This window comes from Xiphophorus couchianus, chromosome 13 (assembly GCF_001444195.1).
Source record: "Xiphophorus couchianus chromosome 13, X_couchianus-1.0, whole genome shotgun sequence".
NCBI lineage: Eukaryota > Metazoa > Chordata > Actinopteri > Cyprinodontiformes > Poeciliidae > Xiphophorus > Xiphophorus couchianus.
The window spans coordinates 11,258,902-11,285,762 of record NC_040240.1 but is presented as its reverse complement, the minus strand read 5'-3'; the positions used below and the strand labels follow the sequence as shown (position 1 = coordinate 11,285,762).

Below are 26,861 nucleotides of genomic sequence, written 5' to 3'. Positions count from 1 at the left end.
TCTGCTTTTTTCCCCCCATTAAGACTGGAATATTTCTTCAGCTTTAGCAGGAGTTAAATGTCTTGTTGAAATAATAACTTAATGGACATCTTTAGGTATTTAAACATTTGTTTCTTATCTCAAAATCAATTTAAGCCTCCCTGTACACCATTTACATGGTATGCGAATTAGCTGGGTAAGCCACCACACCTATGAACCCGAGCCTTTACAAAGAGCCTTTCAGATAGAGCTGACTATGCACAGTGTCTTAATGTCTCACATTCCTCCAGCTCCCTGGTTAAGAGTCTGGAAGGTATCATGTGTTTGCGAGCCCCTTTTCATTTCTTAGTACAATATTCAGATGTTTTAGTTTTGTAGATAAAACATTATTTTTTTGCCCTCTCATTGCTCCTGTCACCTATACCTGTAAACTTTCTCTGCTTCTGTCAGGTTTTAGCAACAAACGTCACATATTTTGGAGATTTTTTAAATATTTCCTTCCCATCGACTCTGAGCTGTTCCCATTGCTGCAGTAGCAACCCCAAACCATTATGCTGCCACCGCTGTGCTTTACTGAGGATTTGATGTGTTTACAATGTCACTTTAGGACCACATAACTTTTTCTTTTTTGAAATGGGACTTGTTATGGCTTCTATGAACAGTTACTTCATACCACTATTCCATAAATGTGCATATCTATTTATGTACACAAATATATATGTACAGTTCATAAATAGAAATGCAATAGGAAAGACTAGTTTTAGGACTTCCTCTTTTCATTTCTGCCACATCTACACAGACTGTCTTTATGACACTGATGGTGTGAAACTGTTTTCTTTTGTTCAGATGTTATGTTAACCATACTTGATTTTATTCAAGTAGAATAAAAACAAATGTGCAACCTACTAAGCCTGCCTCAACAAGTAATAAATCAAATTTCTGATTCATATTTTTTGAAGGGCAGTTTGGTTTACAGAGACTTCATAATCCGTTTTATTCATGGTTTAGGTTGTGTGTGGTTTTTATTTAGTTTTTATGTATTTTTTAGTTGTTTTGTTTTAAATTATTTAATAATTTTGTATTAAAATGCCTTCCTCTTCCAGTGTGGTGTGCTCTGTGCAAAGGTAAAGTTTATTAGTCATTGAAAGAGCAAACATGCATTATTATGCCATTATTTTATTGTGTTGCTGCAATATTATAATTTATTGCAATAATCTCTGGGACAAGTTATTTGTCATTGTGACAGGCCTTGGCCAGTTTTTCTCAATGACTATTTGTAAAAAGACTTTACTCACTTGGTTCCTTACTTAACTAATTACTTGCCATTAATTTGTTCTGTTTTCTAAAAAAAAAAAAAATCTCTGTAACATACATTCAAATTTGTGGTTGTAACTTAAAATGTGTAAAAATTGCAGAGAGATGAATACTTTGACAAAGCACTTCCGCATACCTCCTATTCCCTCGATATTCTAATGTCAGGGTTGATAACAAGCGTAGCCCTTTCCATTTCTTCTCCTCCGTTCCTCCATGTGAAGATGATACCAGATGGTTGTGGGTGCTTGTTGGGTGGAGGAGGGACAGAAGAAGCCTGAGGGATGTTTCCATCATGAATCATGTTGCTTTCCCCCCTTTTTTTTCCTCATTTTCCCCCTGAATAACATTGATATAAGTCAGTCATCAGTTTGATCAGTTTTTGTTTTCTGTTACGTTGTTTGTCCTTCGTCTCCATCTTTTCCTCACTCCTTAAACACAGTCACCTGGCTTCAGTCCTCCTTTGACCAAAATAGGGGAAAAACTGCGGTCCAGCTCTGATCTTATTGCTGGACCGTCTGTCAAATATTCTTTAAATGGATTTTCTTTTTGGCTGTTGCAGTTTTACCGGAACGCTGCCAACAAAAAGCATTCCAGGAGCGCAGCAGCATCGGGATGTGATCTTAATCAGAGGAAAAGTGGAAAAACTCCACTTCCAGACACAAATATGTGTCTGCCCACTGAATATTAGCGTTGTCACAAGCTAATATTTATGGTGCAAGGGGTTATTTAAATAGCGTCTTAACTGAATTTTTAACTTTAAGAAAGTTGGCTGCATTTTTTTTTCTTTGTGTGGGATTAACTACTGGCCTCTTGCACTAAACTTTAAATCTGACAAGTATGCAAGGAGATTTAAACATCAGTAAAGATCTTTTGAGGAAACTTACACACAGGGGTGACGTTTTTCTACCAATTCGGTGTTGTCTACCAGGGCGTGTTAATATGGAGTTATTCCAAAAATCTGGAACCACACACAGGGAGGCAAACCTGGCTCTCCAGATCTGCACAAGAACAGCTGCTCTCTACATTGGGATTTTTGGCAAGCAAAATCTTTCAGTGGGAGATTAAAGATCCACATATTAAAGATCCTAAAGGGAAGATGGGTCCGCCTTGGATCGACTGGGAGAACTCTGGAAAGCGTGGGCGATAATTAGGTGCCTGAACTTGTGCGCAGTCCTACACTGGATAGGCGGGTTCAATTTGGTGCTCTGCAATTTGATGAACTAATATTGGTGTAAACGCTGACCGACGGAGACTGGGCCTTGTTTGGTACTGCTAAAATGTGACGGTACTATTTGTAACAGTGTAGTAATTTGCAGCATTTGCATTGACATTATTTGTACGGTGAGCTACTTTTCTGTGTGTTTTGTCTTTTAGCACCTCAGTTGCTGTCTGTTGTAATAATGTTGAGGTTTTTAATCTGTCCAAATCCGTGCTAGCTTTTGATCTATGGTCAGTATGTTTAGAAACTCAACCAGGTCTTTTAGTTGGGGCATTTTTTCTGTAATATGCGAGCTATCTGAAGGAGCAAATTTAAATTCATTCAGTGTGAATGATTAAATTTCAGTTTTAGTTTCTGTGGGTTTACATGAATTGGTTTGGTTGGTTTGATGTGGGAAAAATGAAGGTGAAACGGCCAGTTATAAGCATTGTTTTTCTTTCTCTCTGTGCTTTTGCAGGTGGCTTTGTTAGGGATAGACATCTGCGGGGCATTCGTGGACCGCATGGGAGAGCGCTTCAAAGGATACTTTGGCACAGGTAAGATTTCACTTACTTTTTAAAAAATTGTGTTTTCTTCTTGAATCCAAAGGTTAGCTTGCATCCGCTGGGCAGGCTTTGTTTTCATTTAGCGCCCAAAACAAGTGAAAACAAGTTTAGCGGCAGCTTCATTGCACATGTACCAACAAACCAGTTTGAACTAATTTTTTTTGTAAGCCAACACAAACTTCTTATTCAGATTTTTGTAAAAGTGATTATAAAGATCTCTTTCTTTTCTCTCTTCCCGTGGCTCAAACTCTTTATCTACTGGTATAAAGAGTTAGTCGCGCATAAATTTGCCTTCTTGTTTTCATACCAAAGTCTTGTTTGTATTAACGGACAAAAGCAAATCAGTTTTGTGTTTCTTTTCTTATGAGTGGTGCAGTTTGTTAAATAGTCACTGTCCTTTCAGCATCTGTGTGTGTGTTTTTGTTTCGTCTCCCGCTTCCACTTTTTTGCTTCCTGGCTCCGCCCCCTTTTTCTATTCCTCATCTTGTATACTTCTCTATGCTTAGGCCGCGCTGTAGGTCACCCTGTTACACCCCATAACCGCGCCTTGTGTTAATGACCTTAGTGGCTAAATCCTATATCAGATTTCACACTCATTGGGAGTGTATGTGTGTGTTCAGTGAGTGCCAGCCGTGTGTGTGTGTCACTGCAAAGCCAGACTGCATCTTGTCACCAGCAAACATGCTGAACCCTGCAGTGCCACTCCAGGATTACAGGCCTCATCAGCACACTGTGCAGTTCACCACCAGACATATTTTCAATCCAGTCGTGGTCAAGGACGCTGCTAAACTAAGCTGCTATGAAACTGTGCGTTTCAGATTGGTTTGAAAAGCTTTTTTTACATTTTTTTTTTTATTTTGTAAAGCTGACTGTGGAATATCCCCTCCTCAATGTGACTTCATCTTTCCCCTGCAACGCTCCCTTTCTTCATCCACCCACCAGCACATGAGGAGGAGGAAGATGAGATAATTCAGACTGAGTGATTGTATTGATTTACAGGGCTGACATATTGCACAGCACTGCTGAATTTACAGCGTATGTGCGTGCATTCACTCTGACAAAGTGCTGCGTGCCATCCGGCCAAGTTATCCTAAGTGGAAGCCGAGGTGAAACATGCAGACCTCGTTTTGTGCTGCACTCTGATTTCATTACGTGTCGGTGTGTGCAGATTGACGGGTAAGCAGGGCTGTGATTGGCCAGCATTCCTGTCACTTATCAATGAGATTGTGCTGCTGAAGGGAGATTTGTGTACGTTTTCATTTTTACTCCACTGAGTGACGTGTCCAACAATCCCCCCCCCCTTTGTCGTGTTTTATGTTTGAGGACATTGTCCTTGTTGCCGAGGCAACCAGCTGTTGTGGTAGCATAACTTCCACACTGAGTTAAAGGACAGATTACATCACTCCCTCTGCTGATGTCTCATTCAGGGAATGAGGGTAGGAGTGAGTATGTGTGTGTGTGTGTGTGTTGGTGTGTACATGAGCTGCTCTGTCTATTGACATTGTATCTAATTGAATGAATGTTAGAGGTCATTATTGGGTCGGACCAAACCAGATAAAGTTGCAAAACAACAGTTTTATGAGGTTTATATTCTATTTTTGTCTCATTTAAATTTAGAACATTCTGTTTTAATTATAGGACATTAAAAAAAAACGTACTAGATTTGTTTCTGATGTCAAAACTATAACTATATTTTTACTATAAACAACAATTAGAACTATGTAGTATTGATATGCACTGATTCCACTTTCACGGCCAATTTCCAATCTCAGTTTTGACTTGCTGATACCAGTTTGAAGCAGTTTTCACTCCCTTTTTAGGATCTTTGATAAAGAGTTTGCTTTTTCTGTTCTTTCTCTAGTCTTTTTTTCTGTAAGTGGTCTGTTATTAATTAAATAAAATGCAAAGTGATTGCAGCGTCGGGTCTAAAATCAGCTTTTAGCATCTCGTATTAGCGGTTAGCACGGCTACCATAACTGTAGCTCAGATTCTCTCTGCTTTTCATTTAATATACAGTAAATACTCTTACCTTAACTTTGTGATTTCAAAAAGACTGCTAAAATTCTAAACATAGCATGTACCATTAAATCTCATCCTTTCGCTTATTTCTGGAATTTTTACTCCTTGTTTAAGTTGCAGCCTCAGTAAACAGCAGGCTTGTCTTTTTAAATAGTTTTACCCCATTTGGGTTTCATGTGACTTCATCCGTAAGAACCTCACTGATAATGGAAATAAGTGACTTTCAGTAAACACAGAACATGTTGCTGTTAATGGCTGACATTCTAAGGCACAATCTCTATCAGTATTCCCCTTTACTGTTTGTTTGCATGGAATGGAGAGAAATAAGACATAAACTTGGATTATTTATTGTATGGTGTCTGCTTTATTTACGCCATACCATAAATAATCCAGACGTGCAGCTGGAACCCGCTCTAGCTGCATGTGTCGATTTCCTTCATTTTGGGAGATTGGTGATCTGCCAATTTTTACATGTGAAGCCGATCTTATCCACCGATCTTATCTAGTTTGGCAAAGGTCTAAGAATCAACCACTGTTCTCTTTTGTTCTCTGTTGGGAAAGGTTTGACTGACAGACTGGCCCACCAAGTCATGTCTGCACATTTACAATAAACAATGGTGACCCGCTGTTGACAACTCAACAACTTTCTTACTATATTGAGCAACATTTCAGACAAAAAAATTGGTATTGGCCAAAATCGGAATCGGCAGGTTTTTAAAGCTTTTTAAAAGATCGGTAATCGGACACCCCTACTTTATTTAAATATTTATCATCTTTATAACATCTACTGTAGAACTCTAACGAAGTCAGCGCTATGTTAATTCATGTCCAGGTTTGAAGCATCAAGAGTGAAAGTTTATTTAATTTTTTAGCCCTTACTGCTGATGCAGATGGGGTCGGGGGAAGACATTATTGTTGAGGATTATTAGATTTTTTAAAGTAATTTCTTTGACTCTCCAATATGCTGCTTCAAATGATATTTAAAATTTAAAATGCTGTCCTATTTTTTCAGTTGTGAATTTAAAGACTCTCTCTTTCTGTTCTCCATTATCTCACTGGATTACATAGAGCTTGCTGATATGTGAGCGTTTGATGACCTTGGTGTTATTTTAGTCACGGTCCATTACTCATTTCCTTTCTTTCTTTCTCCACGACCTTTCAAAGCCTCATGTTTATGATTGTGTTGTTAAATGTTCTATAAGTTATTGAGTCTCTTAGTCTGATAAAACCTACACGTGTTACTAAATTTAAGCTTTTATTTTTGTTTATTATTGTGTTTTGAAATCATTCCACTTGGGGGCAGTCTCTATTACCTCTGATGTCCAAACACTGTTGAATTCAGCATCATTTGTGGTTTGATTTTCTTGCATTTAATCTTGAGCAGATTTATTCCTATCTTGTCTCTCATCAGCGTTCCCTCCCTCATGTCTTCTCTCTTTTTTTTTTACTCTGTTTGTAGTCTTGCCAGCTCTGGTGGACCGGCTGGGTGATGGGAAGGATCAGGTCAGGGAGAACAGCCAAGCTCTCATCCTTCGCCTCATGGATCAGACCGCGTCACCCATGGTGAGTCACATGCTGACATGAGCAGATAAATCCTGCATGCGTCTTCAGATTAAAGGTATAGCTGTGTATAAAGCCACCTTGGAGGAAACTTTGGATAAACTACAATAACAAAAACAAGAAAAATTCCAGTTAGGACTTATCATGCATATTTTTTTGTTAACTTTAAAGACATCTGGCAGCAAGCAATTTGTGTTGATTGTTGTATTATGCTGCTTGTCTTACCTGTTGTAAAAGTACACGCTTAAGCCTCATACAGATGCATCAACCTAACATCATATCCATGCTTTTTACTCTCAGTACTAGAATCTGTTGGTTTTGGCTCCCTCCTCTGGGTAATAAAAAAATTACCGCTGCTACAACCTCATTGTCTTTTATGTTGACACACAAACATTTCTTGCAGATATCGTCCCTGTGCTTCGTGCGCCGTTTAGCAAAGTTTATAACCTGGATGTTTTTCTTCTTGTTCCTCCTGACGTCCTTTGTCCCTCTCTTAACATTATTTCTTATCAAGAACGTGTGGGAAAGGCTCACTCCTGGCTTTAAACACAAAAACTTCCGCAGCAGAGAAGGAATCTGCCTCTGTCTCAGCGCCACACTTGGCACGTGAGTAACTTCTTCTTTTTCAGTGCGGTCAGGATGACGTTTAAATAGAGTTGAAAACATGTTTTAAGTCGGTTTACCTTCTGTATCCTCAACATGTTCCTACATATAGAATGACTTTATGTCCTGAAAAGTTGGAGAAATTGGCTAAACTTTCTCCAGAAGGGGCAACCAGTGGCGTTTCTACAACCTTTCTTGACCCACTTTGTCGAAGAAACACACAGGTTCCCTGTGTCTAGGATTAATCCTCTTAACTGTTTCCACCTCCGTAGAGGCAAAGCAAACCCAACGGATCCTCGGTTATACGGCGTCACAGACACGAACGCTTGTTTTTATGAATTAGTTTGATCTCACTTCCTCCCGTAATTCTAAGAAGATTTGTTCTCCTGTCGGATGCCAAGAATTGCAGGAACATTTTAGCCTTGGTAATCCGGGGCTCAGCAGGGTCAACATGTCATTGCACAAAACGTCTTTACAGGAATAATAATAATTTGTCACAGCGTGTTGGACAGTGATGGTCTCTGCTTTAAGTTTGCACAGCCAACCAACTAATCAGAATTTTTCTTCTAATTTTAGCATCTTTTTACTAATAGTAGGTGACATTTCTGTGTTGATGTTTTAAGCTGCCGCCTGATGATAATGCAGAAGATGTTATGCATTTCTGCTTTGAAACTGAGTGGAATGATAAGACAAATGATCATTAACAGAGCATTTTATTTGTTTTTTTTTTTTAGTTTTCCACTTAAATTTTTAAAAGAGTACTAAGGGGTATTTATCGTAAAGCTGATAACACCCCTGTATTTATTTTGTCTTTTTCTTTTGTCCGCCTCTCTCAGGTATGGAGCCCAGCCTCTCAGCCTCAGCAAATTAGTTCCACATCTCTGTTCTCTGACTGGAGATCAGAACCCACAGGTAAGACGAGCAGCATCATTTAGTTTGAATTATGCTCTGGCTTTTGTTTCCTTTATTTATGCAGGCAAAAACATGTTGAGACCGGAACAGACTAGTGTGTAAATACCGGTACCTAAATCACTGAGATGAGTTGTTAAACAGTCATATGTCCTTTGAAATTTGTTTAATTCAATTTGACTTTAAAGTAAAAATAGATTAATTTTTTTGGATTCTATTCCAGGTTCAGTCAGATAAAGATTTAGATTTGTTTTATTTTAATTTTTTTACCTTTATTCAGTCCATATAAGTTGCCACTCAACAATTCAAGCTTACTAAAATCCAATGTCTAAATTAATGTGCAGTGCCAGACGTTTGTGAAAGAAATACCTTACAAGATTTTTTTTCTCTGTCTCTCTCTCGCTCTCGTTGTGTATCAGCTAAATTGTAATAAACAAAGAAAACAAATTTTAGTATGTTTGCATCGGTTCATGTAGAATGATAATAAAAAAATGGCTGCATAATGTATCTAAAATGAGTGTTGAACAGCAAAAAAAAATGCTTTAAAGAATGACATCAAATGAAAATCATTTTCTTTGTTAGTCGACTAGTGTAAGTGCTCACAGTGCTGAGCTTGTTGTTTTGGCAGCAGATACCGTTCGAAGCTGATACCGATCGCACAGCTAAAGGATTGTTGGCAGCCATAAACAGATTTATGTGGCAAGAATCATTGATATGACTCAGAAAGAAGAGAGTTTGCCAGCTGTAATCTGAAATTAGTCAGAGCTCCAGAAACTAAAAGAATCCTTAGTGGACAGTTAGCTATTTTAATATTAGTGCCAAAGCATAGTGATAAAATGACCAGCAATCTGTTCTGCTGAGAGCTGCTATAGTTGAGGTTACATGTGAAATATATATGAAATACTCAGACTGCTGAAATTTTAGATGAGGGTGACCCCAAGCTGCAAACTTAATATGACGCATGTTAAGTGGAAATGCTTCAGCAGTTAGCAATTAGATTTCCCAAAGGACCGTAGGAGTGACTATAGTTGTTGTTGAAGGCCAGGTCATTGGCTGAATGCCATTATTCCAGAAATATGTTTGATAAGTCTAAAGCACAGTTTTATTTTTATTCATTTATAGTAAGTAAATACTAAAGTGTAGGACTGTACAAGATTAAGAAATGGGGTTATAAAGTGAAACATCATCCAGTCGGCTGAACACTTAATGGCATACAGAGTGTGTGATTCATTAAGATTGCAAATAAAACCACACAAATGTCACTTTTCATACAGTCCATTGTGATATTGTTAATGTGCACCCTGATATTGTAGTAATAGTATATTGTGCATCAGTTACTCAGAAGTCTAGTGGTGAAAACTCTACTTTCTGTGTCCATCCTTCTCTTTATTAACAATAGCAGACATCAGAGGATTCACAAGAATGCTAATGTTGTTAACTAAACAGAGAATTTAGCATCGTTTGTTACATTTAATGTTTCTAACACTTTATTTTCTTGAAAGTGCATTGCTTTTTGTTGCATCATTCTGCATTACTGAGAGGATGAGCTTAGCTGTGTGCCCTCACCTCCCACTGAGCTTCATTGCACCAACATCTAGTTGTTAAACACCCACAACAGCCCAGAGTGAGGGTTTGAGAGTAAATGTGCAGAGGGGAAATTGGAAAGCTGAGCTCTGCTTCTTCTGTATTGTGCCCAATCATTAGCTACCCACATTTCACCTCAACCAATCAACGGCCTTGACAAGCCGTTTCTATCTCACTTACAGCAAATTCCTTCAGCAAAAATCCAGCTACCCAATCACAACACTTTTCAGTTGAATTAGCAAATCGGATGTCTCCTGGTGGAGGTACAGTAGGGATTGGATTTTAATGAGTGTTTACAGCATTTTGTGTAATATTTATTAGGTAAGAAAGTGACTAAAGTGTTACAAACTGCACGACTAATTACTTTAGATACTAGGTGAACTCCCAGCTTGTTTGTGTGTGTGTGTCTTATTAACGTGGTGATGTCTGCTTTCTGTAGGTCCGAGAGGCTTCTATAACAGCACTAGTGGATGTTTATCGTCACGTCGGAGAGAAAGTCAGAGCAGACCTGGGAAAGAGAGGACTTCCAGCTGCTCGGTGAGTTTTTTTTTTTGGTTTTTTTTTCGCTCTCATCTCTTGTTCTGAACTCACTGATGGGAGGTTTTCTGGTTTGTGTGTGTGGGTGGGCGTGTGTGTGTTTCGGCGATGGGTCTGTGGGTCCCAGGGCTTTGGCACTCGGTCTGTCCCAGGCCACACCATGTACCACTCTGTTCTGCATTGCACACAGAAGCACTTTCATTCAGAGCACAATGCCGTTTGACTGAGGGGAGCAGGCGGGAGGGGGCAGCCGGGGCACAAAGGGCTTGGGGAGAGAGAAACAGAATTGGGTGAAAATTACAGCATTCAATCATCTGAAAAAAGGTTTTTGTTTTTTGTTTTTGAAACTTTAACATGAGCAGCGTCGATCCCGTCTTTCTCCCCGCTCCCATGTGTGAGATCTGAGCAGCAGTCAGCCCTGTATGCTGACTCCTCAGCATGAGTCGTGTGTCTGTGAATGCTGGCTGCGACCATGTGTCATGTGTTGTGCATATTAAGCCAGTCTGTCTCCTGTGTAAACACACGGTCTGTGTATGTAGGGTTTATCGGCGCTGCTGCGTTTGTTTGTGTTTGGTATTATGTAGAAATCAGACATTTGCAATGATTTATTCACTTAAAGGATTCTATTTTCTTATACATATTTACATTTTTTGTGATTATTAAAATACAGAGGAAGGCCATGCTTTAACAATAAGCACATTAATTCAATACTACTGATTAATAACATTGGTAATCTACTTCCAGGATAAAGGTTTTACATCTTTAAATTAATTTAGGGAAGTTTGAGCATATTTGCATTTTTTCTTTAGATGCTAGGAATAAATCTGACACAATTCTGTGTGTCTGACGATGAGTGTGTGTGTGTGTGTGTGTGTGTGTGTGTATGTGTTAGTGTATGGCTGCTGGCTGGAATGCATGACTGCAGTCAGGGTCTCTGTGACTGGATCACATTTCATCTCTGCAGAGCTAGCATACTATACGATATCGTCTTCCAATCTTAGTTTGTTTACTTTTAATCTGTAAAAACAATTATAATTCAGTCGTCACGTTTCGTACTCTCTAAAGTAAAAATTTTTGTCCTATTTAATGTCAGCTTTAAAACAACTTTGGCAAGTCTGTCCACAGAAAATAACTCACTGGAGTTAAGAAGTAGAATATTTTCAATAAAATGTTGAAAGAATGACTGGAGAAATACTATGAATCTTACAAAATTGTCTATTCTTTCTACATAATAAATTAACAAGTGACTATGTAACTCTCATTTTTATGTTAGTAACTAACTAACATTGGATACCGGTTGACTAATATTCTAAAATAAAACAAAATGATTGCAAAGTTGGTGCTTTTAAATCATCTGTTGCATCATATATTAGAGGTCAGCATGACTAACGTTACCAAAAGGACTCTCTGGATGTGAATACTGTAGAGAATGTAGATCATTGCCTTAACTTTGACACTGCTGTTCTCTTTATGTATGTATGCCTTACGACCCTGCGTGGGTGCTTGGATCACCCAGCTAGCTGCTTTTAGTTGACAACTAGACATAAACTTAAAGGAGATCAGGATTTTTCACTTGCGGCTCCCAAACTTTGGATAAAGTTGCTTTTAAATGTAAGACGGGTATCTTCACTCTTTGTGTTTTTAGGTCTCTTTCTAAAAGCACATCTTTTCTCCACAGCTTTTGAAATATCAAAGATGTCTGTTTTATGCTTATTTATCTTAATTTTGTGCAACACTTTGGAGAAATTTTTATATGTGCTTTATGAATAAATTGGACTTGCTGAAAGTCTGCAGAAAGACCTAGTGCCACATAATTGGATGTCTTTAATCAGCAAGTCAGCTGGCCGGCAACACTAATTGTGTTTAACCTGACTCCTTTCAACATACCACTCTTATATTATTTTGACTTTGTTTGGGTTTGTTGACCGTCTCAGCTGCCGGATCAAAGATGGATCAGCAATGGTAATCTTTTTGGCAACGTAAATATCCTGCGAAGGGTTTGCTGTATCTGAGTGAAAACAGCTGTTGAGATCTGGTTGAGGTCAAACTGTTTAATGCAGAGAACAAGTCAGACATGACCCAAACTTGTTAAATGGAGATATGATTAGGAGTCAATGAAGTAATAGTTCATAAATCCTTGATTTTCTTGTAGAACTGGAACTGAACTTTGCACAGTCGTAACTCGACTCTCAACAGGATGGGATTACCATTAGCCTATAATTAGGCTGAATACAGGTGGAGTTCAGTGTTCAGCCTTAATGTACACATTTTCCCCTTGGAGAAGAAATGTGTAACGAAGGAAAAGTAGAGATGTTGTATGGGGGAGGAGCAGCGTTGTTCTTTCTCCTGTCGGCCATGTAGCCCCTCCCCCTCAGATGATAATGAGTGTAGCTGAGTTTGGAAGGGAGGTTATATAAAGGGTAACTGAATCTTTTTGCTGCCCATCACACAGACTGACCCACATGACTCTTTCTCTCTCTGTCACAAAGACAGATTTTTAAAGTGTCTGAGAGTCGGATCTTAAGATATTTCTCGGTGTCTATCGCCAGGACGCGGTGTGTCCACGCAGCTGTAGGTGGAGCTTTGTCGCATGTCTCTGGCATGCTCCGGTCTCTTGCTGTTTGGCTCTCCCTCCCTTTCTCTTTCACCCTCCCCACTCCCTCTTTTCGTCTCCTTGCCTCCCTCCCTCTCGGAGCCACTGCACCATGTTGGATACAAAGAGCCGAGGGGAGCTAAGGACCTGAGCGTGTCACTAGCATGGGGGGGGGGTAACGCAACGTCGCACAGCAACCTATTAATCAGTCCTCCAGGAGAGATTCGAAGACAAATGACTGCTGAAGACGAAACGCAAGGATATATTTAACCAAACAGACGAGCGAGATGCTTCTGAAAGGAAGAGAGCCGCTTGAAAACGCTGCACGGCCAAGGAGCCAGATGCACGGCTAATTATTGTCATCGAGAGCTGCTTTGCAATCTGGTGGCCGTCGATCTGCAACTAGACGCCAAGCGGCATAAAGACAGGTAGAGGGCTGAGCAACACCTTTAATGAATTCATATTTAAATTTGTGGAAATGACACAATAATGGATGTAAGTGAACATGCTTCATTTTCCTTGTTTTCTCATTGCAAGTCAGTTCTATTTTTGTGAGTTTGTATATTTTATCTGTACCTTGTAAAACAGTGGCGAGGTTTCTCTTGACAACAGTCCGGTTCTGATTGTGTGTCTGGATCTGAGCAGCATGTTTTTTTTGGGGGACTCTGATCATGCTAGAGTTGTGGCGCCTGGAGTGAGACACACCCACATATTGAAAGATGGATGAGCGGGAGCTCCACATGTTGCCAGCTGATGATGCTCTCACTTCTGATCCATGGCACCTTTGTTTGTTTCTAGGCCAATGATGACCGTCTGGCTGGTCATTTCACATATTTTACTCACCGATGCTCTTCGGCGATCTGTTTGGCATGCGGCTGCGTTTTGTTTTTAACCTTCTTTTCGTCTCCTTTTTTTCCAGGCTACAGACAATATTTGCTCGTTTTGATGACGCCTTGAATTCTGGCAACATGGCTCTGAGCCCAAGTCACGGTCAGTACCTTTTCTCATTCCTTCTGCCATTGTTATATTGAAGAGCAGCCAAGTCATGTGATTAATTTTGAAGATAGTTTTACTCTTGTCAAGTAGTAGGTGAGCTTATAAAATAAGAAATACAGAAGCACGTTGTGTGTGCCTGTGTTGGATGGAGGGAGTCTTGTGCGTGTCTAAATCAGCAGATGCTCTCGCGGTTGTGTCTGTTTGTTGCTATGAGCTCTTGTAAGAGGACATAACAGGATTAATGGTTTAGTGTGTTTGTGTGAGGGTTTTCTGACAGAGCCAGACCCGAACTGAGGTTTGCTTTTGCTGCTTGGTTGGTTTTTGCTCTAAAGCAGTGTTTGACTTCAGAGAAATGTCAATTATGCTGACACATACGTAACTTTATTATTGAGTGATTCATTTGATCTGGACTTGAACTTTATTGTAATGTAGGTCTTTTATTGTGAGGTGATAAAACTGATGGTGTTTGGAAAGCTAGAATAAAAAAAAATCTGTTTGTTATACATCTGTCTCAGTAGAATTGTCTTTGTGTTGGAAATTTAGTTTCCAGCAACAGAAACGTCTGCATCACTTAGATTTCTGCTGGAGACGAACCTGTTGGATTTTGATCACAAATGTTGTAAAGCTCTTACCTGCCAACCCCACTTTTGGACTCTTTCAAGTTCTCTTTAATGGCTCTAAATTATAATTTTTCTGAGATTGTTTGACAACCCAAAAGTTACAAACTTGCTTTTATCTGCATCACTATAAATCTTCAGGCTCTATTTAAAATAAGCAATGGTGTCCAACTTGGTATTTATGGAGATAAAGCTCTGATTTGCTGCTTTGGATGAGGATGTCACACTGTGTGTGTGGGAGAGCAGTCACTGTTGCACAGCTCCGCAGTCGGTGTTTAATCTTTTAGATAAAAGCTGTAACTGCAGAGTAGAGTTTTTAAGCCATCTTTAGTGCCTCATTATAGCAATTAGTATTACTTACTACAGTCCTGTGTATTTTCCTTACCTCAACCATGAGATTAGCAAAACACTAATAACATTTGGTACTGTTGTATTTTCATGAGTGACAGAATTGTACTCTGAACAAGGTTTCTCCCAGAAAACTTGCTAAGCCCGGTGGTCGGACGTTAGGGCAGTCATTCATTCAGCGGCCCGTCATGTTTTAGAGTTAAATATTTAAAGTTGACAGGGAAATTTGAAAATATCACTTGATAATTATGTGTTAAAAAAATTGGAAGATTAATATCTGAACACCAACTATAAAGTCTTCAAAAATGCAAACATTAAAAATAAAAAAACTTAAATAAGCAATGCTTAGCCTGGTGGGGGCACAAGTAAAGCCTGGTGACCCGCCAGGCTTATAATATACTGGGGGAAACCCTGTTAAAAAATGATAGAATGGGACACATTTTTGTAAAACAATCGGCTTCCTTCTATCTGCTGACATGGAGGGCTGATATACCTCTAAAGAAGAAAATAATTTTCTTTCTAGAAGTTTTTATCTCCCTTCATTTTAAAATTTCTCACTGATACTAAAAATTGCCAGTAACTATTATATACGTTACCTAGTGTTTTTAGCGTAACCTTCTAGCCATCAAACTGTTGATGCATCTGCAGATTATGGGTTTAAAGTAGTATTAATTTTACTAATATGTTTCTGATTTAAAGTAGTTTGATCGTTTTTTATTGGCTTTATTCTGACAGAGAATCTGTGGAGGGAGTTAAAGATGAGAGTGATGGCCAAGAGGCCTTCTAACCTCAAAACGTTTGATCTCTTCACCAAAGATAAATTGTTAAAATGTCAGTGGGAAGATTCAAAAAGCTGGTCAGCTATTGTAAAAGAGATTTGAATGCCAATAAATATTTTTTCAGTGATAATTGAGAACAGAATTTAAAAAAATGTTTAACACGCCATAATAAGATGTAAATAAATCCAACCCTTTTTTAAAATTATTATATTACATCTATATTGTCTTTTGTTAGATACCTGTTCTTGGTTCAATGACAGTAACTTAAGTTAAATTTGCAAGGAGAATGAATAATTTTAGATTCAACTGTATGACTTGTTCTCCGATTAGAAAGATACGTAATTTTTAGTTTCCGACCAACTGATGACAAATCGATTCTTTTAGTGCGTCTCTGTTTTTCACTGATCCTGAAACTGCAGAATGAAAGATTCAAATAATGTCTGATGGATTGATCAAACATTGAGCTTCACCTAAATTATAGGAAAATGATTTCTTTCTCCTACATTGTTTATTATACCTGATGTCTTTATAAGAAGTCTGTCACAGTGGAGCGGGCCAGAAAAGCAAAACTATCCACTGATCAGTGTGGCAAATGTGCTGCCATTTTAATAGGATACTCCATATTCATAAATATTTTATCTGAAATAACTTGTGTCCCCTCTCTGAGTAGCTGTATGAATCTGTTTCTTTAGAGCGGAAGTGGTAAGGCGGATAAACTCTTGAACTGGTGAAAAAGTGCAATAAGATGCATTGGGAAATTGTAAGAAATAACAGCTCACAAGGTGCATTTTAGGTTAAACATGTGACTCTTTGTAATCCCTGGTTTATGTGGAGATGGTGGAAGATTGATTGATTGATTATTTCTCTTGTTTTCAACATTTTTGTAGTCAACTCAGAACTCAGAATGGCGCCGGCTCAGCTGGCTGCCTGCAGACGCAGCTCCTGTCGTGTGCTGTAGCTGCGAAATAATTTCCCTGCTGGGATGAATAAAGTAAAAAAAATTATTATTATTAAGTGTAGCTGTCATCAGATAGAATATGGAGAACAAGCACAGTTCCAGGCAGTAAATCTGGTGAGGTTTTTTGTATTTATTTATTTTTTTTTTTTTTACCATTTTTTCAGCTAAGCTAAAGATTTTTTCTTGGAAATTATTCGAAAGAATGAGTGGAAACTTGATGCTTTCTGGTGCATATAGTTGTTTTTGTGTCTTTGTCAACTAGGTAGTTAGTTGAGGTTTGTATTTGTGCTTTTCAATATTTCATCACAGTTGGAAAAATTTCAAGTTATCTCAATTTTACAAAACAAAGTTGGAAGCTAAAACAGAAGGTTGTCTTGTCTTCCATGTGTTCAACTTTTTGTCATGCCAAAAAGTAGAAAAATGTTGGTGTTTTTGTTTTATCTCTTAAAAGATATTTGGTCCTACGCAGCAGGATGGTAATGTGAGAGTTAACTTCAACATAAATTAATTGCAACAAGGTAAAACAAATTTATTTTTAAAGCAGAAAAGTTTTATTTTTAAAAATTTTAAGTTATGATTGGAGATGCAGCGAATCTAGTTTTAATGGACAACTTAATATTTAAGTTATTATAAAGTGTAAGCTCTTCCCTTAAGAATTGAACGCCGAAGTGAGACTGTTTAGGTTGCTTTTAGTTGCAGTGAGATATATTTTAAAGAGATGAGTCATTTTAAAAGCATTGTTTTTCAAGATTCATCAATATGCAGTAATCAAACATTGTCCATTACATAACTACTCACATATTCTCAAAACAGATTATTCCAAGTTACCTACCAGGACATGTTTTGACCAGGTCTTTTCTGAACTGAATGAGAGGCTGTTGATCTGTGTCTTATTGGCTTCATATTTACTGTTGCTTGGCTAGATTTAATTACCATAAAAATGAGAATTTTGTCTAGCTTGGCCCATTCAATTCTGCAGCAGGTCACCTTTAAACTTGGCTTCTAATATGGAAATGTCTTGAGTCATGCTGCTGTAGTAGCATTTCAAACTTTGACACATCTTCTACTGTCTAATGAAAACTAAACTTGACTTTATTAAACTCTTCAACCTGCTTGCATTGTCAGTTTCTGGTTGCCTCCTCACAGATGTCACCAGTGAAGTTTAATTTGCTTATTACAGTAAAAATCCATCCAAAACTTTGATTTAAACAACATTATGAGTGAAATCTGATGTCTGTTTTTTTTTTTTTTTACGCACCTCTCAACCTCTCACTTCAGGACAAACTTGCACAGTCTGTTAAAATCCAGGCACATGGACGCGTTCCCTCTCGTCCTTGCCCCACATTGCTTTTAGGCCAACTCCTGGCATTTGCTTTGAGGACGGGGAGAGGAAGCTGACCGAGATCTGTGCCAGAGGCCGAATCACAACACCGCGCCTATCACTGCCTCGCCCTGATTCATCATGACAGGAACAGAGAGCAATACTCTGCAAACAAAAGAGCGAAGGAGGCAGAGGGGGAAACAAATGAGGAGAAACTAGACACCAAAGGGACAGAAGTGAATAGACAGATGACGGGAGTATTTTATCTGTAACATTGTGATAGTTGAGGATGATGAGTTGGTAACTGGATCTGTTTTTTAATCTCATCTGGTTGTGGATTTTGGCACCCAGACTAAATGCTGTCAGCATATGGTTTTAAATTGAAATCAGCTTAAACCTTATGTACTTTCCCTCGTGTGCTTTGGCACAGATGGACAACATCTGCCCATGTGGAGGAAAACTGGGTGTCCTCGGTTGTCTCTGTTATGCTGAACTGGATCGGTTTGTAGACACACACGTTTGCATGGTTGTGTCCAGTTTTTTTTAAAATTATTTTATAAATTTAAAAATAACATGGGAAATATTACAGAAAGACTCAGGACGTTTAGCCAGACGCATGAGTGAAACCTGACAGATCAGTTATTCCATTTTATCACAGCTTAAGTTCTTCCAAAATTGAAAGTGAAAATAAATACTGGTACCTTAAGGTACGACTGTCGAAACAAATGAAACAATCTAATTTTATCATAATTTTTTTCCAGCTATGTTAACTAAACATAGTTCTGATGTGAGAACGTGAACCATGACATAGCGGCTGGTTGTATGGCCAGCCATTACGTCACGGTATTTGTTCCCGTCTCAGAGAGAGAGATATGAAAGGTATTTATTGCACTGCATCCTGACCAGCAGTAAGAGCCTTCATGTCTTGTGTCGTACTTAAGTTTTGACAGGGTTTGACATGGACACTAATCTCACTCACCCTCTCTCCCAGACATGCCCATTCTGCTTCAGCGCATCGCCAGCTATGCAAAGAGAGCTGTGACCCTGTTTCCAGGCTAGACTGGTTGCCATAGCAAAGCTTTCCTCTGAATATTATGGGCCTTTTTTTTTTTGCCCGACTTGGAGCTGGGAGTGTGTGTGTGTGTATTTGTCTGCTTTTGATGAGATCTTTTTCTCTAAGCTGTTCTAGAAATAGAGTAGTCTGTCTGTCTTTTATTTAAAGACTCATGTCTGTCTTGCTCTTTTTTTGTCCCATATTACGTCTCTTCCATATAGTTTGGTTAGCGATGCACAAATTAGCCAATTTCTTTCAAGTTTTATACCACTTTTATTGAATCCTGCATCAATTAAACAATGGTTTTACTTTCTGCATAAAGTGCAATTGTGACAGCTTTCTCAAATACGATCATAAGCTCGATTCCAAATAAACAGCAGAGAGATGTCCAACTTTTTAATGCGGCGTTAAATCATCAATTCATTTATTACAACAGTAAATAATCCTTTGGCAGCATTTTGTCATTATAATGGAAGCAGAGGTGATGTTACATGGTGTGTGTGTGTGTGAGAGAGAGAGAGAGATAGCAGTCAACGGCCCACAGCTCTGCAGTTAAACAGTTTTATTTCAAAACAAATCCAAAATAATTGGTTTTACGTCTCTAGTATTCATAGGTGTGATGACGATTTCCACACTTAGCATTGCTGGCTGTAAATGCCAGCCTGTGTGTTTCCTGCAGGTTTAGTAAATCCTTACATTAACAGAGATTTCCACACTTGCAGTAATTCCTCAAGTGTAAGATCCCATGAAGCAATTTGACTCTCCAGAGGAATAAAACAGAGTAACTTCTCTGTGAAATGTTTAGCTTCCTGTCACTACCTACTTTGAACTCCTTGCTCTAGAAACGGCTGATATTCCTCAGTAGAAAACAGTTTTCTTTTTACAAGCTTCTTATGACTTTTGTTCTGTTTCCGACTGTATTTTAAGTACCTCATTAATAACGTAAACAGCCGAGTTTTTATCCTGCAGGAATGATTTCCACACCCCAATGGAAGGTGTTGCTAGTGTGATTTATTTTATTTTTTCTGTAGTGCGTTCAATGATCAAAAAGAGGACTGAATTGTATTTTCCAACTGGATTTCTCGTTTCTCAGTGCGCCTTCGTATTAGATACTCGCAGTTTCACCAAAACTCCTGGTGTCATTAGCAGAACAAAAGTGCCATTTTAAAGATTCATATATTGTTTAGTTAACGTATCAAATGTAAGTATTTTTCCTTTATTTCTATCTCTCTTGATATTTTGAATAATGAATAAATATTTGCCGCAGATGAGCAGAAATTGCCTAAGCAGATTTATTTTAATAAAATAAAATATATTTTATTTATTTACACAGCAGCAATTGCAAAACTGCTGCTGTGTTTTGTAATTAAGCAGTTGACTGTAAATCTCTACAGAATCAAAATATTTTTCCATACTATTGTTGTTTCCCCATGAGGGTTATTTTCTCTACCATCTTTTGAAGCTGCTCACTGTCGCATGGTCTTGAACTGGAGTTTGTAAGATGCTTGTATCCCTGCAGCTTACATCAGACCAGCACTGCCACAGACGGTCAGTGTAGTGAGTGTTTTTCCCCCTGAAGATGTCTGGTTATACTTTTTAAAACGCTACAGCTGATGTAATTTGCAGTTCCTCGGCTGGTAAGATGGATCCAGGCTTGTTGTTTTCATTTTTTTCTTAATGGTTGTGCAAGATTTGACCTGGTGTGGGGGACATCTTTGTATACGACATGTTTATTTAATATTTGAAGTGGATATTCTTTATCATTATAATATGCACCGATGTTCTACCTAAAAAAGGAAACCGTAGCTCGCTTGAAACCGAGTTGAATTACTAAAGATTTTGAGTTAACCTTTGATTACATGGCATAAATATAGCTCCTCCTCTTTACATCAACACATTATTACCCAGGCAATAATTGCAGGGCCTTTAAACCGACACGATTCGCCTTGAGAACAGCATCCGTGCTGCCCCCTTGTGGTCAGAACATTAATAAAAAATTTGCTTGTGCAGATCTTTAAATGCGTCTTTCATCAGCTTTTTCTCTTTTCGCATAGATTTCCCATTTCTTTCAGTCAGCTTGTAATAGATATCCTGATGAAAGATCGAAGTCCTCTTCTCCTCTTTCTTTTTTTCTGTCATCCATCAGCTTATTTTTGGTTGTTTTATTGAATTTGCAGTTTTAGAAGAGCTGGAGTTTGCTGACTTTGTGCACAAGCGTGCTGAAATAAATTTGGGAATATTGTCAAATGAAAGCATTTTATACAATCTTTTTTTCCCCCTCCCTTATTCCTGTCTTTGACTGCTCTCCTGAAACGGAGAGAGGAGGGAATCTTGGCCTGGAGTTTCCATGGCAACAATGTCTAGTGCATGGGGAGCTGTTATCCCTGTTTGTGGGTGTGTGTTGGTGTGTGCGGACCTGCTTTATTGTCAGTGTCTCATCATTATTACTGAATCTCGGGATCCAGAATAAAATTTTGGTTTGGTGAACTATCAAAGTTTGTGAATCAACAATTAGATTAATGACGTTTGTTCGTTTGGTCTCTTCTCTGTTGTCTTTGTTCTGCCCTTCACCCTGACACATGTACACCCCTGGGGTCTGACTAGACAAAAGCAAAGGATGCTAACCCTGTGATAACCAGTGATTCATAATCAATGGTCAAAAGGTTACTGCATATTGCCAATTATGACCCTAGAGTTTTGTTGGGAAAACTCTACATTTTACTGTTTAAAAATGAGCTTAAAAAGAAAAAGAATATTTGTCATACGAGTTAAAGTGACAGAAAATTGACAATTTTATTTGTTAACTTGAAACAAGCAGACAAATCTTTTATTGCAGCTACAATTTGTTAGAGTCCAGTTGACTTCTTTACGTGCATAATTTTAATATAGTTCTTCCTTCTTCTCAGAAGTAACTATAGTGGTTTAATACTCTAAAAAAATAGTCTCCCCGTGCGTATGTGAGGTTTAAAGTAGTCAAATAAAACTTCACAGATGTTGTATTATGTTTTTAATTTTATGGCTAACTGAATAAAAAAAAAAAAAGAGTGGTAAATCTGGTCAGGATGGTGAGACGGCGAGACGATTGAGGTCTGTGATGGGTGTGGTCCTACCATCCTAATCATCACTTTTTTTGATGATTGCTTGCTCACCTTTTGTTCTTTTTATGAGAGTCTAGATATAAAAGTGTGTTGTTTTTTTTTCTTTCTCTCTAACATTTTTGCTCAAACAATGACTGTGTTGTTAATAAGTGGACGCGCAGCAGAGGGTGGGGGCGGCAGTGAGAGGCTGCGTTGTCAGGGGTAATGAGTTCAGGTTAGGCGGTCTGGCATGAACACACCAAGCAGCCCCGTTAATATTCCTGGGTTGTCTGATTTTGTGTGTGTCTCCCTTTTTCTCTCTCTCCCTCCCTCCCACCACAAACCGAGAGGCCTGCCTCCGCACTGGCTGGAGCACCATGATGTCACCTCTCATCTGATTGGCCGCCAGGCTGCCGAGGGAAGGAGGAGAGAGGCTGAGGAAAAGGGAGAGGGAGGGATGGAGAGGAGAGAGAAATGAAGGAAAATGCCGGCACTTGTCTGGGTGGAGAGGGACTTTTTTTTTTCTTTTTCTTTTTTTTAATCTTGATTTTGGATGCACAGCGTTAGCCTTCACCATGAAGTGTGTGTGAGGAGAGTGTGTGTGTCTGATTTGGGGGTACGGCTTGGAGAAGAGAGGAGACCCCAGCACACCACGCCCTCCTAGAAGCATGAGACGACTTATCTGCCAGCGGATCTGTGACTGTGAGTGCAGGGATGGACTTGGCCGTGTGTGTGTGGATGCTAACCCACGGCAGACCGAGTGTTTGTACCTGTCTCTACTTTTGCTTTGAAACACACAATAGAGCCTCGGTTTGATTGGACAGTCGGGCTCCTGTTTACATTCAAGCTCGCGTCTCTTTGATGGAGAAAATCTCTGGTCGTTTGTAGATGAGCCGACGTATGTGTCAACGTGCAGGGTGGTGGCTTTAGCGCATTTCTCCATGGCTGGTTGTCAAAGCAACCGGAGCTCGACTGCATTCCCGGGCCAACAGTTTGATCGCCTGGGTGGACGTTTGTGTGTGTGTGTTTATGTGCGTCCACATGTTATTCTGCACATCGTTGTTGCAGACAGGTCTCAGGTTTCAGTCCAAGATCCCTGCCTTGCTTTATTTCTGCTAGCATTCGCAAAAAAGGATTTTCCCCCAGAGGAGGTCTGTCACTCACTGGTTGGATACCTCGAGCGAATGTTTTTTTTCTCTTCTTCCCAACAAGTGGAGTGGTTATAATTAGTATCGATTCAGTCATTCCTGAATGAACGGTCCGAAAGCTACAGCCAGTGACTCATTTTTGATGAGAAGTTGTTGCACTATTTTCAGCTGGAATCTTGCAGAACAGCTGTGTATAGTTCAGTATAGTTTAATTTACCTTTATTTCAGACAAGATCCATATTGTAACAATAGGGCAAACTAAAAATAAATTAAAGGTTAAACTGTATGTAATACAGGTTAAATGCAGCTATTTAAATTATGCCTTGCGTCTCTTCCCTTACTCAGGAAAATGACTTGGCATTTATAAAGTTTCCCTTCTGTAATTTGGAAGCTTAAGAAAGATTTCGACTGCATCCTGAAAACCCAAATGGAGTTTTTCTCTTCCCTTTCATCTTATTGCATTTATGTTCCTCTTCTCTTCCTTTGGAGGATTTTGGCATGTGTCGTGACACTTCTTTCCGCCTTCCCTTTACAGATCGTAGTTTCGACGATGACGACAGCGTGGACGGGCGCTCCTCTTCAGCTCAGGCTGCTTTCAAGATTCCCAAAGTTCCCAAGAAACCTGCAGAGTCTTCTGCTGCTCGCAGGCCCAGCGCCTCCAGCAGCAAGCTAGGTATTTTATATACGTCTACTCTCACACACCAAATGCAAAATGAGCAAAAGCTCGATGATGATTTTATTTATATTTATTTAATCTGAGTTTACCACTGTGCTTGTTTCTACGTCAAGATGATTATGTGTTTCTCCAGTGAGTAAATGTATTGTAACGTCCTTATTGTGTTTAAGGTTGAGCCTTTCTGGCTTCAGTTCTTAAAATTGACTGTTACAGATAATTAATAGATAGCTTTTATTTTCAAAATAATTTTTTTATTAGCAAAAGTAAGTTTATTCCATCAAATTAATTAAAAAAAATGAAACGCTTCCTTCTCCAGAGTTTGCATACAAAGTGATATAATTTCCTGTTTTTCTCTTCAATATGATGATTATGGCTTCCAGCTAATTGGAACTTCAAACTGGATTGTTACACGAGACCAATTAAAAGTAATTTCAATACTTAAGTCTCATAATGACTTCTGCAATCATGCTGACTCGATATTCACTCTCAGACAATTAACATAACGTTTATTAACAAAGGTGTTGTAACATAACATGTTGTTGAAAAGTTAAGTGTAAGGAAAAATGTAATAGAAAAAGGGTCATAAACCCTGTATTTAAAGACCAACCTGTGTTAATCTAGGCAATTAAAATTAACTAAAATTTAAAAAGAAAAGGCATATTATATTTTTTCACGTGGATAAAAACATGAAAATGATGGTTTTCACATTTGAATTGGTGCTCTGTCAGGACATTGCCTTGAATGTGATTCTCTTTACTCTGTCTGTATGCAAATGAAGGTACACCCACACACTGTAGCTTGCCCAAATGTCACAATAGTTGGACAGATCAGAGTGAAAATAACCGCTGGTGTTTGTATATTACCAGGCAGAAATAGGAAGATTTGTATCGTGTTATTCTTAGTCATGTAGCGTAATGTTTGCTCCCTGTTTGTATCCTCTACTGTCCCGTCATGGTTGATTTGCCTCCTTCCCTGTGAAAATCCTGTTTCCAGCTGGTCTCACCGTTTTCATAATTGGATCATCTTGAAATTTTTTGAACTCTTGTTTCCTTTCTTGTCTCAGTCTTCATTTCTCCAGTTAGGAGTTGTAGGATGTGTGGCCAACAAGCCACTCAGGCCCTGGAGCATCCTGATTGGCATACTCGTTACCGCTGGTAGCCTATTAAAGCACAGTCAGCTACTTCTGACTTATGGGTTTCGGCAGACCTCTAGAGAATTATTATCACGGCTTTATTCACTCTCCATTTGACTTTTATTTTATTTATTTATTTATTTTATTTTAGATGGTCTGACTGTCTCCCATCCATTTTCTTTCCAGTGTCTAAGGAAAGTGCTGGAGCAGTTGATGAAGAAGATTTCATCAGAGCCTTCACAGATGTCCCTACTGTTCAGGTACAATACGCCCAGAACCTAAAACATGGACGTTTCTAAATGTTTATCCATTTTAGCAGCTTATTATTAGTAATGATAAGGCCCTTATGAATAATATTCATCCCTCTGCTTTCGCTTCCAGATCTACTCCGCACGGGACCTTGAGGACAACCTTAATAAGATCCGTGAGATCTGCTCTGACGACAAACACGACTGGGACCAGAGATGCATCGCTGTGTGTTGATTCCCCTTCTGTTGTCTTTGAATTATGCTACTTAACGTTACATCCTGTTCTTGTTCTTAAACACATTTTGGTTGTTTTTGCAGCTGAAGAAAATCCGGTCCCTGCTGGTTGCGGGCGCAGCCAGCTACGACTGTTTTTACCAGCACCTACGCTTACTAGACGGAGCCTTCAAGCTGTCTGCTAAAGATCTGCGCTCACAAGTGGTCCGAGAGGCATGCATCACTGTGGCGTGAGTGTTGGTCACATATTTCTCTTTCTCACGCTTTAGTCAATGTTTCATCCTCTACAGTCCATCCATCCATCTTTTATTAGTCCATCCTTAACCTTTTGTTTTCCTTTGCTTTCTGACTTTCCATTCTCCATACTTAAAAACTGACCTCTGTACAACTTTTTGCTGTGAATTTAGACAAAATTGTTACCACTTCAAATTGAAAATGTACTAAAACAACTGAAAAATCTGTAGAAATTTATTCTGGAAATGTATAAAAAGTGAAAAATGTGTGTGAGCACTAATTGATTATTGTTACAAATGTCCACATCAAATTGAGAAAAAATACAAAAGAATCAGAATCACTTTATTGCGACTAAACACGTTCACAGACTAGGAAATTGCTTTGATGTAAGAATGAAAATATAACAAAAAAACTTAAATTAAAAATAAACCAAGTGAAATTAGGTTTTTCAGATCAGCTGGCATATCAGCTTTAACTGTTTTTGCACATCCAATGTGTGAAATTAGCTGGAAGCTGTGCTGAACCCTGCTGTTCGGGCTCAATGTTAAAGGGTTAAAAGTTTTTTATGTTAAACTATGTCTAACCTTTGTCTATCTATTTCTTATTTAGCTATCTCTCGTCAGTCCTGGGCAATAAGTTTGACCATGGAGCCGAAGCCATCGTCCCCGTTCTGTTCAACCTCATTCCTAACTGCGCCAAAGTCATGGCCACATCTGGTGTCTCCGCCATCCGCATCATTATACGGGTGAGTATTTCCCTGCTTGGTCGTAAGAGTATCTGGTATTTAGGTCAGATCTTTTGTTTCATATCCTTTGTTTCTGCAGCACACCCACGTTCCACGCCTCATCCCTCTGATAACCAGCAACTGCACGTCCAAGTCTGTGGCTGTAAGAAGGTAAAGCAAACAAATGAGTTGCATTGATGCTGAGAGTACGCTAAGACAAAAGCTTTGCGTGGGGCTGATGACCTCACAATTGAGCTACAACTGTAGGGTTATAATGATGATGATGTTTTTTTTGTGATTGGACAGTAAAATAAATGTCTAATTTCCAGGCGGTGTTATGATTTCCTGGATCATCTTCTACAGGAATGGCAGACCCACTCTCTAGAAAAGTGAGGACATTAAAACGGTTCACTGTTTATGTCTTAAAAATCAGGACAAACTGAGCTTTTAGTT

At 38.9% G+C, this 26,861-nt stretch overlaps 1 protein-coding gene across 33 annotated transcripts in view; it reads left to right on the top strand.

The window, feature by feature from the left end:
- Positions 1-26,861, top strand: part of clasp2 (cytoplasmic linker associated protein 2) — a 60,260-nt gene that overhangs the window by 3,413 nt on the left and 29,986 nt on the right. For 31 of the 33 annotated variants that reach the window (XM_028035952.1, XM_028035951.1, XM_028035954.1 and 28 more), the window contains exons 2-14: positions 2,970-3,048; positions 6,536-6,639; positions 7,151-7,242; positions 8,076-8,151; positions 10,172-10,269; positions 13,782-13,852; positions 23,696-23,833; positions 25,155-25,228; positions 25,350-25,442; positions 25,535-25,680; positions 26,294-26,429; positions 26,509-26,579; positions 26,738-26,797. In XM_028035952.1, the coding sequence (XP_027891753.1) occupies positions 2,970-3,048; positions 6,536-6,639; positions 7,151-7,242; positions 8,076-8,151; positions 10,172-10,269; positions 13,782-13,852; positions 23,696-23,833; positions 25,155-25,228; positions 25,350-25,442; positions 25,535-25,680; positions 26,294-26,429; positions 26,509-26,579; positions 26,738-26,797 (1,238 nt within the window). Of the gene's footprint in view, positions 1-2,969; positions 3,049-6,535; positions 6,640-7,150; positions 7,243-8,075; positions 8,152-10,171; positions 10,270-12,829; positions 13,291-13,781; positions 13,853-22,596; positions 22,715-23,695; positions 23,834-25,154; positions 25,229-25,349; positions 25,443-25,534; positions 25,681-26,293; positions 26,430-26,508; positions 26,580-26,737; positions 26,798-26,861 lie in introns of those variants that run through there. The other 2 variants (XM_028035978.1, XM_028035977.1) reach the window with 2 other exon arrangements.